Raw genomic sequence first — 20,283 nt, 5'->3', positions numbered from 1 at the left:
ATTAGAACTTTAATGGGTGGTTTTTAGACAAATTTTAGTTACAAATTGCCTTAAAAGGGCGAGAAAGTTATTCAAAAAGGAAAAAAATGCTCGAAATCCGAAAAGTTGCTCGAAGGACTAAAAGTTGCTCCAAATCCGAAAAGTTGCTCAAAAGTTGCCGAGCAACTTCGGGACAGCCCTTTAATTGCTCCGGGGTATTTGTTACAACTGGTCGAGTAAATCAAGCGGCAAAGGGAGTAAGGACTCCTTGTAAAATTTAACTTCCCTCCCATCTTTCTTCTGACCTTAGAACTGATAGAGGGGTAAGGGAGGGGCGTTTATTCAAGTAAATATTGCATTGGTATATCATTTCTGTGAATATTAAATGTAAAAAAAAATGTAAATGTAATTTATTTATCCCCTGAGCACCAAAGTCGTTCAAAGGTGTCCGTGCCTTCTACGTCGAATTGGAATTTGGAAGTGTTTGGAAATGTTGGTTTTGTCTTGATACGGCAAAGCTTGCAGTTTGTAGCATTCAAGGCCGGCGAACACGATGGTAGCCTGCATGGCAGGCGCTAGAAAGGGGAAGGGAGAAGAGAAATCGGGCCGGCGCGAAGCGAGGGGAAAGTAGCTGCAGGCGCTTCCTTTTCCTTTTCCCCTCGCGTCACGCGCGCCCGATTTCCCTTCTTCCTTCCCCTTTCTAGCGCCTGCCACGCAGGCTAAGACGATGGGAGAAGGCCTCAAGACTTTTCTTGAACAAGACCCTTGCAGTCAGTTTACAGAAAAGTGATGTTTACAGAGTCTTGTCAGACAATCAATTTGCATGATGGGTTAAGCATAATTTGAAGGGGACAGGTACCCGGGACTCGTTCCTTCAAAACAAACCATTTTGAATTCCAAGGGACTAAAATTTGGTAACTGTGACTTGATTTTTTGATCGAAAATAAGGCCTAGATCATACGTTGCATTTCAGTCGCATGATGCAGGCGAAGTTAATACAAGACATGATTTAAATTCGTCGGTAAAGCGACGTATGAAATCTGATTCGTGGAATTAAATTCGTCCAGACGTTTGATCTGTCGCAAACGTCTGAAAAGCGAGTGAGTTCAGACGTCGTACTTTTCAGGCGAGCGGAGGCAAGCGCGAGGCGAGCGAGAAGCGTGCGTGACACACGACGGGGGTGACGCTCGCCTCGTGGTTACTCCGCTTGCCTAAAAGATGCAATAAAATAACGTCTGTTCTGCAGGTTACCGGAAGTAGGGCCCTACAATAATTGAAATCTCGGGGAAGAAGGTTCCTTTATTTGCGGCGACGTTTATGTCCGAGAAGTACTCTTTTCGGTCAGAGTTCTTGGAGCGACAAGAATAATCGTGTGCAGGCGAAAGGCGCACGGTAGATGCGGTGACAGGCCCCCATGGATAACGGATTTAGGCCTAGAAATTTACATCAGTTTTTTTTAAAGACTCTTGCTTCTGTCCCTCGTGGTCTGTTTTCAACGAAAGGAGGTCCACAAGAACGAGGACAACGACAAGTGGGAGCTAGAAAGCCGGTGGGTTTAAACAGCAATGAACAGAGAAAGCAGACTTATTCGGAAATGTGAACACACTTTAACAACTGAAAAACATGTCGCTTGCCTTGGTATCAGTGGGATACGGAACGTCTTCTTCTAGGCGATACGACATTATAATGTACGTTGCTACCTGTATCTGGGTTTTCCACCGCTACACGACAAGTAACGGCGAATATATATATAAGTTATATATATAGGGTTATCTACTGAACCGGTGAATTCGATCAGTTGTGAATAACGTTGTGAAACGTAGCCACTACTGGTGATGCTATGGCCAAGAACAATTAATAAACGAACAATTGCATGAGCATATTCATCAAAACTTTCTTACCTTTCTCTCTTCCGTGCTATTCGACGGCCTCTTCTGATCTGCTTCGCAAGCGTTTTCCACTTCCCAGAATGTAACCGGAAGCTGACGTGGAAATTCTTGGAAAAACAGCAAGCAAATCGAAATCGAGGCCAGTTTGTTACTTACTACACCGCTGACAAAATTGCGCGGCTACATAGATGGACGAACGCGTGTCACAAAAAAATCATTTCGGAAAAATGATATGTAAATTTTAGGCAAAATATATTGCATTTTAAGCCCTTTTGGAGCGATCAGAATTAATTTATAGCTTTTTTGTATGCCTTGTTGATAGAGAACTTATTTCAAGGAAAATGGATGATGTAACTAGGTTGTTTGGCCTTAGTTTCTGCATACTTGCTGGAAGTTACGTTGCCGGCCCTACAGGCCTTATCACGGTTTTCGACGCCATTTTGACGAGTAGGCAAACACGCTTGAATTAACAGTGTTTGTATGGAAATCCGATGTCAAATAATTCTCATAAAACATCGCTTCTGAAAAATTCATGAATTGGAAACTTTTGGCACTAGGAAAAAGATTTTAAGAAAAAAAATAGGAGGGATGTAACTGTGCCAGAAAGCGTCTAGTCGTGTTTTGAACTTTCCATACATTTGTCTGTATTTTTTTCCCGCGAACTATTTTTAGTAGCAGTTCACGGCTGGTTCGCTATACAGACAAATGTATGGAAAGTTCAAAACACGACTGGACGCTTTCTGGCACAGCTACATCCCTCCAATTTTTTTTCTTAAAATCCTTTTCTTAGAGCCAAAAGTTTCCAATTCATGAATTTTTCCGAAGCGATGTTTTATGAGAATTATTTGACATCGGATTTCCATACAAACACTGTTATTTCAAGCGTGTTTGCCTACTCGTCAAAATGGCGTCGAAAACCGTGATAAGGCCTATTCCACCAGGAGCAGGGCCTGAACGTAACAATCGATGAAAATCGATGATCGGGAAATCAATCAATTGAGGATTTCACATAACATTGTAAGGATAAAAAAAGTATGCAGGAATACAAATTAATTCACGCTTAGTTTATTCATTCTAATTTAAACATGTTAAATAGCCACAAACATTTCCAGTTAAGTCAGATTGTTCGTAAATTGTACATTTACACAGTTGCTGAGTTCTCAACAATGTCATTAATTATTTTCTGTGGTATTTTTTAGTGTCAGTATAAGTTCAGTTTTTGTGCTGGTTCAGAAAGTGTCCTAGGATAAAAAATGGTACAAAACAGACCACAGCTGTTCCCCGGGGGTATGTACTAGGGTATGTTCTGGGTGGGTAAGTGCCTCCCGGATCTCCAAATTTGGACTTCCCCCTCATACTGCATGTATACTGGAAAGGCTTCGTCACGAGAAAATCTGTTTGAGGCTTTGTATAATACAGCATGCTGTATGCTGTTCGTGTTATGCATGGAGTGACACAAAAGGTGATCTGGATTTTGGACAAAGTATCAACCTGTGAAGAGGGATGCAGCAGACAAAGGGCCAGTCGAATGTACCTTATTCTCCTTTGTTTTCGCGGGACTTAGATTTCGCGAAATTTTTCTCGGCACATTTCGCGAGGCTTTAATTTCGCGATCGCGTAGAAAATTGTGTTTGCAGGGAATTTAATTTCGCGAAATTGACGATTAAGTGACTTTATTTTTTCTTTTTTGCAAAAATTGTATGTTCATCAACAAGCGAAACAAAACCAATATGCTGTCTCTTAGAGGCAGCTGTATTTCTCTAAAAGTCAGTATTACAGTAATAAAAAAAGTCTTCTTGTTCTTTCGAGTCATTATCGAGAGCATTGTTACATGTCCTTTCTAGGGGATCTCAATAGAACCTTCAATCTCTTCAAATGGATCCTCAGGGGGGAGACTAAACCATTTATCTAATTGTTGGACGATGCCAGCCTTTTCCCACCCTTTAGTGATGTGATACGTGAAATGGACGATATACCAAGGAACAGGGCAATAATGGAAAGATACAAGGCACTCGTAACTACACACTACAAGGAGCCGGGACAGGATGGTCAATTTGACGACTGTTCAAAGGATGTATTGGAGGAACTGTGCGAAGGTGATTACTCAGATGCCGAAGAAGAACTTGAGGCGAATCTAGACACTGATTAACATCTAAAGTTGATAGATGACAGCTCCTTGTTCTAACACCTTGTGTTTAACACCTTTAGGACCCTTGAAAACACATATATATTGTTTTTCTATGTCCATTAAATTTCGCGAGATCAAAGTTCGCGGTCGTTATTTTTCGCGGGTCTTTAAGTTGCGAAAATCGCGAATTTAAGAACCCGCGAAAATTAAGGAGAATAAGGTATATGTAGTTACTGTCGACTGCCGACTGTCTGTAGGTTAAGCTAATATAGTGCTAACATGTACATGTAGCCTTGATGATACACATGTAGCCCTTGACAGTAAAATAACCTAAGGGCATAAACGTCTTGTGTCAATGAAGCAAGCCTTGGAATAAGCTGACATTTTTATGATTTTAATTGGTAATATAAGTGGCGGCATCTTGCCAGGGATACCATACGCTGAACAGGATCTATTTCTACCAAACTATCTACATACTAACCTAAGTTTCTTTTTCTTCTTCAAGGTATTCACTGAAAATAACGATGGTGTCATGGGGTCCACAGGCCGATCCTCTGCTCCTTGACCAGGAATTGTAAAATACTACAAATTCGTCTGCAGATGGACACTAAAAAATCGTTCAGTGGATGGGAAACATATTTAGGCTTGAACAGGATCAGACCTGAAGTTTTTTCAGGCTTTCTTTTCGCAAAAAGTTGCGTACTAACTGCGAGGACATTTCTTCTAGTTACTCTTTCATTCATATATGTTTCATATATTCATATTCACAAAAAAGGATTTATCAAAGGTTTGGAAACGGAACGATAGCACCTTCTAGAATATCCTACGGAGTATAAAGAATAAGCGCGAAAGGACTGCAAAGTTACAGCTATATACTTAAGAAATATACAATGTCAAAATGCGAGGAAATGTTCTCTTCCAGTCCCATTTTCTGAGCTTAGGCCTTAAATCAAGATCCCCTGGTCCGAGAAAAGGAACACTTCTATTAAGCAATGATACATTAATTTACAGTGCGGCATTTCGGCAAGCATTAAAAACAGCCGCTGCGTATTGCTGCCTGCTCTCCTCCGTCCTCTGAACTTCAGGATGCCCATAGGAAAGTTTCTCCATATCAATCAGCTCTTTCACCGTTTCTTCAGTGACTTGCTCTCCATCAACCATACTCTCGATCGTCTTTTTGACGGCAACCGCCAATTTTCCAACAAGAGCATTTCTGATTGACTTGTTGTTTTTCAGTTCTTGGATGGCCTTTCCAGTCATCCGTTTTGTTCGTTCTTCTTTTTCTTCGATAACACGTGCATCCTTAATGTAAAGCGAGGCAAAAGAAGGGTTTAGACTTGATATCCATCCTTACTAATTAATCTAGGGTTTTAGGAGAAGTAAAAAGAGTCAGATTGGTTCTCTAGTCACTGGCCTACGAGATTCGGAGCGGTGAGCTAATCCAAATCTACTGGCAGTGATTCGATTATAAGCACCCAGCAGGGCGGTTACTGGCGACAGGAAAATTACTTCTATTTTGACAACCAAGTGTGAATTAAAAGGCGAGTTGAAGCCTTGAGAAAAGAGAACTGTAATACCAAGAGTATACTGAAGGCTCAGTAAATTAAATGTCATTTATCTATTTTATATCAACGCTTTTTGTAACCCCAATCAATTGCATTCAACTTGGGAGCTTTACGGAGTAGGAACGCTTATTAACCGATAACCACTGAAAGAGGGCGCTAGAGTACAAAGGATGTACAAGCTTTGAAATTAATAAAAATATTTTATTTTTCATACTCATCTGTCTATGTTTGATGGAAAATGGCAGTCGAAGAAAGAACAATGATACCTTTCGTGTGGAGCTTTGCATTACTAAATCTTCAAAAACAAGTGGTCCCTTGAAAGCCTTTCACGATTACAAAACGACATCTTTTGCTTCTAGTCCTGAATTCAGTACTAGCTTAGACAACAAAATTCAACATCTTAACTTCATCTACAAGCATGCTCTCGTTAAATCACTTTGGAGGATGCTAAAATGTGATTCAAGTTTAAATTGAGAACGGGTGTTTTTATTTTTGTCACTCTGACAAATGGAATCCAGGGAACCATATAACGTTGACATCAAGAATATGTTTTATAGACAATATTTTGATCATGGTATTAAATACTCAAAAGATTTACTTTTTGATAAAACAAATATCGCATCCTTTAATGCTGTGAAAAGACAGGGATTAACAAAGTCTAATTTCCTGACATGGACAGGTCTAAGACAATCAATTCCACAAAACTTACGCACATCAACTTCGCCTAATTTTAAGCAGTTTAAGGTGGTTCTTAATTTGGAAACGTTTCAATGCTGCGATTATTACAGCTATTTGATAAAACATGTATATGAAAGGCCTAGGAAATGGGCGAGGTTGGGTGAAGATTTTGATTTGGGAGATGACCAAATTTTGAACGTCTACCTGCTGCCGATAACAGTTGCAAATGAACCTTATATACGCTCCTTTCAATATAAGGTTTAAATTCTATTTTGTACACAAATGATATACTTTATAAAATAGGCTACGCTTCAGGCCCCATCTGCTGTTTTTGCCATGAGACACTCGAAACTCTAAGTCATATCTTATTTAGTTGCGCTTTTTCAAACTCCTTTTGGAATGAGGTTATTGCTCACATTTTATATAAGCTTTGTGGGTGCAGATGTCTCTCGTTGCGTCAAGTTGTTATAGGATTTCTAAAGGAGGAGATGGATCTGGTTAATTATATAATTATTCTAAGTAAAAACTTCCTGTGGACCTGTAGGTATAAGAACATAAAACCTTCTTTCATCTACTTTAAGAGAATTTTGCTTGAGAAATACGAAACGGAAAAATATATAGCTTTTAAGTCAAACAAAATCAATATGTTCAACAAAAAATGGAAACCATTTGAGGAACCTATTTTATTTTAGGCAGTTAAATTTTTCCATCCTTATTGTGTAATATTAACTTAAAGACCAATTATGTAATTGTACTTTTCGGTGTCAAGCCAAGAATTTTAATGGTATTACTTATAATTGAGAAATGTTCAGGACTAAATTGTAATATCTAAGGCTTTTCAAGTGTTAATAAAGTTGTTAAATAAAAAAAAAAAAAATAGGCATTCTGCGCGATGTTCTCAACCAATGGAAGTCAAACCAAAACCAACAGTGACTTGTTTACACGCCGAGTTTTGGTTACATGCATTTGCTTGAATTCTAATTGGTTCATTGTGCTGCTTACGTCCTTTGTGGTTCGTCAGCGTAATTACGTTGGTTTGGTTTTGCGACACTCAATCTCAAACCGCTTTTACTCTATAAGCGTTGTTAATTTTAATTAACAGTCCTTTTTGTTATTTAATAAACCCTGAAAAAAAAAAAAAAAAAAGAATACATACCTCTCTACCATTCTAGCCATATAAGTCTTCAAAAAATTAAAATTGAAAGATGATAACTCCAAATCCCAACAGGGCCAATTGCAAATATTCAGATAACCTAATATTTACCTTAAAATCACTGAAATGAAAACTGGACACGTTCTCCCTCGTCAGAGTGGCAAATTCCGTTAATCTATGCCGAGCAGGCCACAAGGCAGCTTCTGTTGGAGAGTAGTCGAAATAATCTTCCCCTGGTGGGACAATCCCTTGATGTAGCTCCCACTTCCAAGGGTAGGGGTGGCTTGTTACTGCAAATAATCACAAGGTTACGGTATTAAAAGTACACTTCGGTGAGTTATCGTCACTCATTAATTACTGTTTCTCTGCTTCACACTCGCGCAAGAGAAATTGAATTGCGCAATATAATAAGCTGAGTTTGAAACAAAAGAAAAAAAAGCTGGAGTGTATTCAACAAATTTAAATTCCACAGGAATGGTTATCACCTACTCGGATCGTGATCACCTGCACCGAAGAGGGCTTTGTTTATACCAACCGGAAACTCGTTGTGTCAAGACTAGTGATCCGCTAAAGGGAAACAAGAATATTACGAGAACACCAGAGACTTAAAGGGGAGGACAAGAGGTGCCGAGATCAGAACCTCTAAGCCACGCCAAGAGACCTCGAAGACGTTGGAAAGAGGAGACAATTGAATTTATAGGATTAACGGAATAACTAGATTAATGGCAAATAGTTTTAAATTTGGACTAGATAATTGGCCACATCACCCCGTAATGTTGCTAGACATATCCTCTTCATCTTTCTACAATAATAGCCCACTCTCATTTAAAATCCACACAGATTGACTGTCACTGATTTTAAGTGTCCAACATCCCTTCGCTCTTACCCCCACGACAGGTATTTCAGACTACACACTCACCTGATTGCGCAAATTTGTGTTTCTTTATCCAGTCAAATCCTGGACTTTCATTTGACAAAACAATTCTAGGCACCAGTCTTTTATCCAACAGCAACTTGTAGAATGCAGCCCACAGCTCATCAGTGACGTAATCATGCCCACTCGAGTGCAGTCCGTACACGTACATACCAGCTTCAAAAAGCTTAACTTCAACATCTTCAATTTCTTCTCTACGTCCATTTTTCTCTTCCTTGAACACTGTCAGAATCCTGTTGTCTACAGAAAGAGCGCACAGCACAGGCTTCTCGGAGTGGAAACCATTGGGTGCGTAGCATCCTTGAAGACAAAAATAATTTAAAGAACATGTTGGAAGGCCAACGGAAAGATTATAATCTGCGGAATTTGGGTAAAAAGGTCTCATGCCCGGCGAGACGTATTCAACAGTTAGAAACCTTAATGTCCTTAATGGACAATCGCCCACCTATCTAACTTCGCTTATAAATTGCTATAAACCATTTCGTTCTCTTCGCTCTCCTGAACGCCTACTTTTACAGGTTGCTACTGTTACAACAGCTACCTGTGCTCAAAGGACTTTCTCAGGGTTCTACGCCCTTAAACTTTGGAACACTCTTCCTAAATCTATAAAACATTATTATTATTATTATTATTATTATTATTATTATTATTATTATTATTATTATTATTATTATTATTTTAAATAATAATTTCTTTATTAACATATTCCAAGCAAATTGTTATTTACAAGTTAAAAGTAGAAAAAAAAGAACTATTAAAACCTATTTACAAATCATTTCGATTAAAAACGGGACTTTTTACAAGCACAATACAATTTTTTTAAAGAAAAAACAAATGTCATCAAGTTACAATAATATTCTTATTCGTAATAAAAAAAATGATATGATCGTATTATCACTAAAAATATATTCGGAAGTAAAATAAAGGTCGTTTAGGAAAAACAACTCTTATTAAAAATATATGCGGATAAAATCGGTCAAAATTATGAAAATTGAGAAAAGAAAAAAATCTAAGAAATTCGTTTTAATCTTAAAATCTCACTAGTTGCTTATCGATTTCAAAGTCGGTATCTGTAATGTTCAGCGGTGCTCTTCGCCTACAAGGTGAGCCTCTCAAGCATCGCAGCGCAGACCTCAGGAGGGCGAATGAGATTATTATTATTATTATTATTATTATTATTATTATTATTATTATTATTATTATTATTATTGTCTTTTCGTTTACTAGTGAATGTTTTTTTTTTGCGTTAAATTTAGTGTTTTCTGTCGATTTAATCATCGATGGATGGGCAATTACGCAATACATCAATCTCGTTCTCAGAACAACTGTCTCGAATATTTGTAGCATGGCTACATCTTGGTTTTATTATTATTATTATTATTATTATTATTATTATTATTATTATTATTATTATTGTCTTTTTGTTTACTAGTGCATGTTTTTTTTTGCGTTAAATTTAGTGTTTTCTGTCGATTTAATCATCGATGGATGGACAATTACGCAATACATCAATCTCGTTCTCAGAACAACTGTCTCGAATATTTGTAGCATGGCTACATCTTGGTTTTAAAATTGTATTTAGAGCTTACACAATTAATTTAAACCTGCCGAATTACAGCAGTGCTGTTTCAACTAACCTGGAATTCTCTCAGAGCAAAGTCTCACGTTTTCCAGAAATCGGTTTTCCCACACGGCCACAAACTTTTTCATTTCGCTCTTCCTGCGGCTTTCACGGCCCTACAACATTTCAAAAATCTATATAAATGCAACTTCCTATTAATCATGTTGTCGTAAGAAGGTGATCATTCTGATTTAAATACATTCCCTTTCCTCAGGAAAGCATAAGAGGTTCTCGTGTCATTGATAGTTTAGACAAACCTACAAGGAACCTTGACAAGGCGTAATGCAACAGCGTTTAAAGGACAGCAGACATTTCAATATTCTGGATAATTAATATCATGAGATCAGTAAAACACCCATTATAACATTTTTACATTACCGCTACTTAATCTGTCTGCAACCCTTTTCTTCGTAAGTGTGAAAAAAATAATCACTGTCGAGTAAATGATATAGAATTCTTTCGTTCTCTACCTCTTCTTTATCCCCGTCTTCACGGTCATTCTCATTCGCGCCATCTCCACCATCGGCACCCATCGACTGCAATGGCAATGATGATAAAAAGTAAGGACTCAAGCCTCCATGGTATAGTCAGTGTGTAAGATTACATCACAATAGAAGGCCTTAGTGCTGTAGTGAACAACTTCTCCAAGAATAAGGAGGCAGTTCCCGAGAGGGAAGCCCCTGAACGAGCAGTTTGGTTTTAAACAGTAAGAGAAGGGAATAGTGAAGAAGTCGTGGAAGTAGCTGATTGATCTTAACAGCCAAGAACCAGGTAATACCGCGAAGTGGACGTCAAACAAAGATGAACCAAAAAGATGTAACAATGATCGAATATATGTATGACAGTAACAAATGTAGCTTGTCCGTGCAACGCGATTACTCTGGGACTAACTAGAAAAGGGGATCTAACAGAGTAGCTGCACTTTGTCATTGGGACATACATTGTAACGGTGAAATAATGTGGTCGTTTTCAAAGTAATAATAAAATTAGAAAAGATAGGTAAGGTGAGGTTAAAGACAGTTATATTTTGAATTAAGAAGACTGTTATTAAAAACGTATTTCAACATGTTTAACGAGCCTTTGTCTTATGCGTTCACTGAGGTAGCAAGTTCCTCAGCATTGGCGTCCGGTAAATTCTATAACCATACTTCTTCGTTAAGAATGCCCGAATAGCCAGGATACGGCAATATTAGAATACCTTACATTTTGTGAAAATTTGATCCATGAGGAATAACACATGCCAGTGTAAGATTTTTCCTATTTGTGATCAGCAATCTGGTAATCAGTCAAACTGCCGTCATCAACTCCCAGGAATGTACTTCATCTTTTTTAGAAGCAATCTTACGCGTTGCCAGGGTCTTACTTGTAAACTGCTTACTTAATGGCCATCGTCAGCAAACGAAAAATATGTCAGGGCTGAGGGGAATTACATGATTATAATAATTGTAGATACAGCTGTAAGAAATAAAATCTATTTTTCACTAGCCATTTCTCACCTTCTTGCTCTTGTACAGTTTTTTAATCCTCGCGCGATGTCGTTGTTCCTGGCGCATCAGTTCTTCCACTCTTCTCTCAAGGTTCGGATTTTCCAACTTCATTTGACTGAGCTTTTCCTTTACAGCAGACATCTGCTCCTCCATCTCCTTCAAGGAATCCTGAAGACCAAAGAGATCCTTCGTACAAACGACTGCTTCACCAACTTTAATGAACGCAACATCAAGCACGAAAAGGATGTTCTTCCACTCGTCCCAGAGATGCCTCAGGACCTCGGCAAGTTTCTTCTCGAATCTTCTGCTATCAGCGGACTCTGTTTTGCTGAGGTAGCCTGCACACTCCACCGAAGGAGAAGACCACAGATGTAGGCTACCTTGCCTTCCCCGGTTGTATCCTGCAGCTTGCAGATTAGCAATGAGAGCTTGGTTGTTTTCGAGTGATAAAATGTGGTCTTGAATGGTGCCGTGCAATTCCTTTAATTGGACAGCTCGCACTTCGGAAGAGTGAATTGAAAAGAGCAGCTGGACAACCTCTCGTGTATGAGAGGCAAGGACTGGTCTGACAGTAATTCCAGATAACCAACGCCTCAGCAGCACCAGCAATGGTTCATAAACATCAGGATGGTTCAGTACACGTGGAAGATTCTCGTGTAGATATGATGACTGTCTTGCAACAGACGATGGCGCTCTTATTCGTTCTTCACCTGCTTGGTGTATGACCATATCAGCACATTCTGTTTCATTTTTACGCTGCTTTCCAAAAACCTCGGTAAATAAAGCCTTAAGCTTCTGTCCATGGATTTTGTAGAGATCGTTTCTTCTTCTGTTTTTCTTTAAGTGGGTTCGGCAAAGCTCGTCACATGCGTCGACAATTATTTCTCTGATAACAGCATCTTTGGGATTATCTTCGGGTTTTCTTTGCTTTAATACGTTAATAAACTCGCCCAGTAACCTCGCTAGTCGAAGACGTTCCTTCGTTTGTGATTCCTTGATGCCTCTTCCTCGCGTGACTTGAAAACCTTCCTCAGGGAAGATACAGGTTTTAATTTCTTGAGAGACAGACTCGGGCACAAGCTGCAAAGAGCCAGAGTTTAGATCAACAATCGCATCGACATCACGAGATGTGAGGTCCTCGAGTGGCGACGTCAGGAAGGCTACACACCAGCAGTCAATCGCATGCACGGAAAAGCCGCTTGCTATCATCATTTGTCGCCACTTTGGCAAACGGTTGAGGCCATATGCATCCTCTGGGTCGTACAGTACAGTAAGTTCCTTTAATGTGACTAAAAGATCTTTACACGAGTTCTTGTACAACCGACCATACGCTTCGGCGAGTTGCCATACAAATTCACTTTGAGCTACGTTTAAGGAAGACATTTCCTCCTCTTGACAACACAACTGCACACTTTTGACCAGTTCCACTGCCTGCTGTGTGGACGACCAGGAAGAGACGATCTCGCCAACTGTTACTCCGGCTTGAACACTGACTTCAAAGAGACGGAGAACTGTCAAGGTTACATCAATAGGCAAACTGCTCGCGATCATGTTACTCAGGTGGCTCAGCTGGGGCTTCACAAGCCGGAAACACCACGCAGGCTGTTGAATGACCATGCCGAGAAACAAAGACGAGGTAGTAGGTGTCTTCCCACGCATTGTTTCCATTGTGTTGTAGACCGCAGTATGAAAACATAAACAAGCCTCCTTGGCCATACCCTCTGCTTCATCAACCTTCTTGCAGGCTTTCAAGATAACTCCTGAGCACTGGGACACGTGGTGCCTATTTAGTTTAGCCCAAAAAAGAAGAACATCTGTGGAAGAGGTCGCGGCTAGAATGGACAAGAAAACTTCCACATCGTCATCAACAAAGGGAGAACGTGTTCCACATTCAACACAACCAGGTGATGCACTGAAAATATGGTTCCAAAGCAAAAGTGCCATTTCAGTGAGGTCTTTCTCTTGCCCAAGTATACGTTTTAAGTGTCGGATTATTTTCTGGGCGATAGACACTGGTGTTAGACTGGTATTTTGTGACTCTGTGACTGAAGATTCGTTCCCTACAGATGCCATTGCAGCAGTGGGTGCTGAAACGGTGTCACTGCCGGCAACTTGGGCCGTTGTACATGTTGTTTCTTCGGGTGCAACCGTGAAACAGACATCTTCTATTTGGACCACAGACGAAGTGAAACATCTAAGTCGCCCACTGAATTGAACCTCACCAAAGATGAGGTTGCATGCAAGAGCTGCCTCTTCAGTTGAAAGGGGAGAATGGAAGACAAGCCATTCAAGCTCGCAACATGAAATTCTTCTTTCATTCCTATACCGAGGCTCCAATTGTAAAGCGTCTCCGAAGGCGCAATACCTTTCCACTCTTTCGTTCACTTTCTTGAGAATTTCTCGTGAACGGTCTGTCAACTCAGATATCTTGGCTAGGCAGTCGGCGGTAGTGTACACTTTCCAAAGAAGCTGGGGGACTTCCAAGTAGGAGAGAACAGAGGCGTTTGGTGGGGAATCCCATTTCATGATAACGCCCTTAACAAATCTTTCCCTCTCATGTTTGTCGACTTGGCGTTGTAGCAAGTATTCAAAACTAAGCATTATGAGGGGAATCAGCTCTGCTGGGATAGCGCGAATAATGCAAATCAGTTCCCGCAAAAGTTCCAGTACAGCCTGCACACAAGTCGAATTTTGGATAGCCACTTGTAGAACAGACAAAAAATGGCCAAAGAAACGCTTGTCTAAATCTTTTTGGGAACCAATGAAGTGGTATATGTCCGCCAGGCTATCCTTCGAGAATGAATTGGATTTCATAACGGACAGGACAGTACATAAAGATCTACTGCTGTCCGCTGGGATTCTTGATAGGCTTGTCATCATCGTAGGATTTTCCAGCACTGCCATGATCTGGTCAAACGTCAGGCGCATCTCTTCTTGATTGCTTGCACAGCCGTCCGTTTCAGTGCGAGTTAGGGGAATCAAATTGCTTAACGCGTATTCCATGTCCTGATCTGATAAATTATCTGGGCTACTAAGAAAATTTTCAGAAAACTTCTGGATTAACAGCAACTTTTCTGCAGTGGAGAACACGACTGATCCGACGACGTGAACTAGGCATGAACCAAAAGCCCTCGGTACACGGTTAGGGGCATCAGGAGATGAGGTAATGACGTTTCGACCTGTCATGCTATGCAAAAGTTTCACATAACTTGCCCTAACTTCGACAAAAAGTTGCAACATCTCAGATTCAGACATAATTCTCGATACTTCGCAGAGAACATTCAAACATCGCCAAACGTCTATCTCTTCGTTGAACGAACCCCGGGACACCAATTTCGCGACTTCCAAAACCCACACTTTTTGAAATTGGAACGGCAAAGGGCACAGGAGTTGTTGTACATGTACATAAAACTGTGCACACAATTCTTTCTCTTCTTTAAGAATGTCTACAAATGCAGTATACAGAAGATCAAAATACTTATTTGCTCCCTCTTTGAGGCAATAAAATTTTATCAGCTCCAAAATGCGTATACTGCTTAATAAACCCGTGCCGGACTCCTTTGATTTCTGCAGTATTTTTACTTTTCGGTCACCTGATATAGGACAATTGGCCACCAACGAGAGTAGCTTCAGTACATCGGGGTGGATGGTCCTCCTTGGCCTGTCCTTGTCAATAAAACGTTTGATAAAGCCAAGAATCTCAGACAGGATCTCATCTTTCAGCTCAAGACTTTCATTTGATGCCACTCCTTCAACGATCTCTTGTAAAACCCTCTTCTCTTGCTCCTTGAATTGTTTAGCTAAATAATTTACTTCTCGAAGAAGACCTCTTTTGGAGCTGAAGGGAAACTGTTGACAGAGACTCAGTTGTTTAATGACATTTATCGAAAACTCCCAGTTGTAGCCTAAACGCCCGCCATCTATGCAGCACTTGAGCAGCCCAATCATCTCGTTCCTCTTTTCTTCAGTCAAGCTTTGTTGGAAAATCCACTCTAAGAACCGAAGAGGTGGTATTTGTTCAATGTTAATATAAGATTGACGTTCTTCAGCTGGCACTCTGGATATCTCTAAAGCTTTGTGGATGAAGGCTAATACTTCCGGACGGCTCTGAAACGAAGTTGGGAATAGCTTTATAAAGCGCGAAAGGAAAGGCTGCCAAAAGGCTAACAAGGACAACACGGAGGGAGGACGCCCTTCCAAAAACTTCAATATTCTTCCCGCCCTTTCTTCTAAAAGACAACGGTCTTCATTAGGTGATCCTTCCACGAATAGCACCATCAAACTTGCGAGATTTCGCCAGTCTGTGTCAACAGAAAAGGTTGTCTTCCAGAATTTCAGCACTTTGTTGACTAGTTCTCCACATGGGAATAACAGCAAGACTTTAAAGACAAGCTCAAAAGCCTGTGCCTTCTTCAGGTCGTCAGCGGCCTTTGAGGGGGAAGCAGGTTGTGCCGGTCGCCTTGCTTTGCAACAGAATTGGTCAAGGAACTCTTCAAGCACTTTGTTGCTAATGCTTGTGGTTGCTAGGAGCTTAAGAAATGTTCCCATCATGCCCCTTTGGTGCAAAAATTGATTTAAACGTTTAAAGAATATATCCAACCTTTCCTCGCCCGAGGGGAGGATAACTTCGCTGCCAATTCCCTTCATTTCTTCCAGAAAACTTACAAAATCGCAGACAGTTGATTCGTACACAAAATTACATGCTTGAAGGCCAACTCCAGGTAGAATAGGAGACAAAAACGGTACAAATTGTTTTGTGCATCGCCTGGCGTCCATCGTGGCTAAAGCAGATGCAAAGCCATTGCTGACGTGCTCTAATTTCAGTAGTCGCATCCAATTTGTCAAGAGAACTGGTGATACTATGTGATTACTCGCCAATAGTACGTGTTCCTCGATAAAAGAGATTTCAGCGTCAGCAGAAGCAAACTTCAATGTTTCATCAATGATATCTTTAATACAACCACCATCTCTTCTGGTTTCAAATATTGCGAGTAGTTCACTAAAAAAATCTCTAGCGCCACTGATTTGTACCTGCGGATTTGCTACTTGCGTGGTGTTTTCTAAGACAATGCTAGCAAGTTTTCCTTCCTGAAAAATCAAAACAAGGTCCAGTAACGTGGAGACAACTTCGGTTGAAAGGCATTGCTTTGGCCGAGGAGGAAAGCAGAATTTTAAAGCTTTTGCATAGAAATCAAAAGCAACTAGTTTTGTTACGTCGGCTGTGTAGCAAAAAGAGAAGCAAATATCAAAAAGCTTTGTCACTTCCTCAACAAATTCTGGACAGTCAGTCATATAGTTTTGCAGAGGAACAACCCCCAGATTGAAAACTTGAATTACGTGATATTCTTCCAAACGACGAACTTTTTCAAATAAGGAAGTCTTCTGCTTTTCGTCTTTAAACGGAAGCGCTTCCAAAGTTGTTAAGATTGCCTTCAACTCATCTGCAGCAGTATTATAGAGGGGACTTCCATTTTGAGCCAGTTTCGGCGAACTCTGTTGCTGATTGCCTCCAGGCATTTCAGGAGTGTTGTCGTTCGCGTCATCCATAAGAAGATGATGATTGCATGCGCATGGGCACTTTTAATGGCACAGAGACCAGTGGGGCTGGAAGTAGATCAAAACAAAAGTTTCATGAAATGATGTTCGTCTCCTTAACCCATAAGGGAAGCAGCCCTTGTTGGTCAGGTGAACAGACGATTGCTGGTTTTAATTTTATACTATTCATAGAACTGACCATTTTGGCATTTCTGATCACACCGACAATAGGTTCGATGTCTTCGCTCTCTTGGGTGTGGGACATCTTCTCCGATATATCCGTTCAAAGATGGAGAGCGGGCTTACTTACCCGGACAGTGGCTGGTATTATTCACAAGTCGAAAATCGTTTTGGTTTCGGTGTGAACGGGAGGACATGAAAGGGGCCGAGTAATAGGATGCAAAAGTTTCGTAGCGCACTCATGTAGTTTTGGCGGAAGGAATTATTTTTGTTTGATACCATGAACATTTTGGTATTAAATCGATATCCTCTGCTTCACTCGTACTTCTCCATCACTGGTTTTCGTTAACATATCCCCTCTCCCATAAACCCAGGGGTGAAATGAAGCATGTAAAGCCTCACCAGTTCAGGCTGCTTCTATATTTGCACCTTTTTTTCTCTCTTTGAATAATTGCTTAGGGCTGTCCCTAAGTTGCTCCAATTTTCTCAAAAAGTTGCTCCAATTTTCCAAAAAAGTTGCTCAAAAGTTGCTCCAAAATTCTAAAAGTTGCTCAAAAGTTGCCCCAAAATCCAGAAGTTTCTCAACAGTTGCTTTCTATTTTTGGGTGTAAGAGATTGATTTACAACTCAAATAACGATTTAATTAATAAATTTCGCTTTACATAGATATCAATACATAATTATATTACACTGACTCATCAATATTGTAAGACTGAGTCTCTCTCAACCGCTGACCACTTTCGTCTGCTACCACAGGCAGCCCAGGGGACCGGTATTTTCACTGTGTTTTACGCAGAAATGGCCGAATCATACATAAAAGTTTAAATTAGAACTTTAATGGGTGGTTTTTAGACAAATTTTAGTTACAAATTGCCTTAAAAGGGCGAGAAAGTTATTCAAAAAGGAAAAAAATGCTCGAAATCCGAAAAGTTGCTCGAAGGACTAAAAGTTGCTCCAAATCCGAAAAGTTGCTCAAAAGTTGCCGAGCAACTTCGGGACAGCCCTATAATTGCTCCGGGGTATTTGTTACAACTGGTCGAGTAAATCAAGCGGCAAAGGGAGTAAGGACTCCTTGTAAAATTTAACTCCCCTCCCATCTTTCGTCTGACCTTCCAACTGATAGAGGGGTAAGGGAGGGGCGTTTATTCAAGTAAATATTGCATTGGTATATCATTTCTGTGAATATTAAATGTAAAAAAAAATGTAAATGTAATTTATTTATCCACTGAGCACCAAAGAGCTCTAGGAACTCGTTCAAAGGTGTCCGTGCCTTCTACGTCGAATTGGAATTTGGAAGTGTTTGGAAATGTTGGTTTTGTCTTGATACGGCAAACTTGCAGTTTGTAGCATTTAAGGCTGGCGAACAGGATGGTAGCCTGCGTGGCAGGCGCTAGAAAGGGGAAGGGAGAAGGGAAATCGGGCGGGCGCGAAGCGAGGGGAAAGTAGCTGCAGGCGCTTCCTTTTCCTTTTCCCCTCGCGTCACGCGCGCCCGATTTTCCTTCTCCCTTCCCTTTTCTAGCACCTGCCACGCAGGCTGACACGATGGGAGAAGGCCTCAAGACTTTTCTTGAACAAGACCCTTGCAGTCAGTTTACAGAAAAGCGATGTTTACAGAGTCTTGTCAGACAATCAATTTGCATGATGGGTCAAGCATCATTTGAAAACAAAACCATTTTGAATTCCAAGGGACTAAAACTTGGTAACTGTGACTTGATTTTTTGATCGAAAATAAGGCCTAGATCATACGTTGCATTTCAGTTGCATGATGCAGACGAAGTTAATACAAGACATGAATTAAATTCGTCGGTAAAGCGACGTATGAAATCCGATTCGTGGAATTAAATTCGTCCAGACGTTTGATCTGTCGCAAACGTCTGAAAAGCGAGTGAGTTCAGACGTCGTACTTTTCAGGCGAGCGGAGGCAAGCGCGAGGCGAGCGAGAAGCGTGCGTGACACACGACGGGGGTGACTCGCCCTCCGAGCTCGCCTCGTGGTTACTCCGCTTGCCTAAAAGATGCAATAAAATAACGTCTGTTCTGCAGGTTACCGGAAGTAGGGCCCTTACAATAATTGAAGTCTTGGGGAAGAAGGTTCCTTCATTTGCGGCGACGTCTATGTCCGAGAAGTACTCTTTTCGGTCAGAGTTCTTGGAGCGACAAGAATAATTGTGTGCATGCGAAAGGCGCACGGTAGATGCAGTGACAGGCCCCCACGGATAACGGATTTAGGCCTAGAAATTTACATCAGTTTTTTTAAAGACTCTTGCTTCTGTCCCTCGTGGTCAATTTTCAACGAAAGGAGGTCCACAAGAACGAGGACAACGACAAGTGAGAGCTAGAAAGCCGGTGGGTATAAAACAGCAATGAACAGAGAAAGCAGACATTCGGAAATGTGAACACACTTTAACAACTGGGAAACATGTCGCTTGCCTTGGTATTGGGATACGGAACGATTTCTTCTAAGCAATACGACATTATAATGTACGTTGTTACTTGTATCTGGGTTTTCCACCGCTACACGACTGGTAACGGCGAATATATATATAAGATATATATATAGGGTTATTTACTGAACCGGTGAATTCGATCAGTTGTGAATAACGTTGTGAAACGTAGCTACTACTGGTGATTCTATGGCCAAGAACAATTAATAAAAGAACAATTGCATGAGCATATTTATCAAAACTTTCTTACCTTTCTATCTTCCGCGATAATCGACGGCCTCTACTGATCTGCTTCGCAAGCGTTTTTCACTTCCCAGAATGTAACCGGAAGCTGACGTGGAAATTCTTGGAAAAACAGCAAAGCAAAACGAAATCGAGGCCAGTTAGTTAATCAGTACACCGCTGACAAAATTGCGCGGCTACATAGCTGGACGAACGCGTGTCACAAGAAAATCATTTCGGAAAAATGATATGATATAAATTTTAGGAAAAATATATTGCATTTTAAGGCCTTTTGGAGCGATCAGAATTAATTTATAGCTTTTTTGTATGCCTTGTTGATAGAAAACTTATTTCAAGGAAAATGGATGATGTAACAAGGTTGTTTGGCCTTAGTTTCTGCATGCTTGCTGGATGTTACGTTGCCGGCGCTATTCCACCAGGAGCAGGGCCTAAACGTAACAATCGATGA

General features: G+C 40.5%; 1 protein-coding gene across 2 annotated transcripts; it reads right to left on the bottom strand.

The window, feature by feature from the left end:
• Positions 1 to 2,911: 2,911 nt before the first annotated feature.
• LOC146454267 (uncharacterized) lies at positions 2,912 to 19,924 on the bottom strand. Of its 2 annotated transcripts, XR_014859289.1 has the most exons (8): positions 19,843 to 19,924; positions 11,444 to 17,038; positions 10,418 to 10,483; positions 9,964 to 10,063; positions 8,312 to 8,626; positions 7,504 to 7,682; positions 4,238 to 5,298; positions 2,912 to 3,411 (listed from the first exon to the last, which is right to left on the bottom strand). XR_014859289.1 is itself a non-coding variant. In XM_085095600.1 (7 exons), the coding sequence occupies exons 2-7, from the start codon at positions 16,979 to 16,981 to the stop codon at positions 5,002 to 5,004; spliced, it is 6,495 nt and encodes a 2,164-aa protein (XP_084951726.1). In that variant the 5' UTR covers positions 16,982 to 17,038; positions 19,843 to 19,924; the 3' UTR covers positions 2,912 to 5,001. The 2 variants fall into 2 exon arrangements, 1 of the variants encoding a protein (XP_084951726.1); XM_085095600.1 differs by having other exon boundaries at positions 2,912 to 5,298.
• Between the last annotated feature and the right edge of the window lie 359 nt (positions 19,925 to 20,283).

Source organism: Pavona decussata, unplaced genomic scaffold (genome assembly GCF_977016875.1).
Source record: "Pavona decussata unplaced genomic scaffold, jaPavDecu1.1 SCAFFOLD_303, whole genome shotgun sequence".
Lineage (NCBI taxonomy): Eukaryota > Metazoa > Cnidaria > Anthozoa > Scleractinia > Agariciidae > Pavona > Pavona decussata.
Note: the sequence above shows the minus strand (reverse complement) of the source record. Positions and strands in the feature narration are given on the sequence as shown.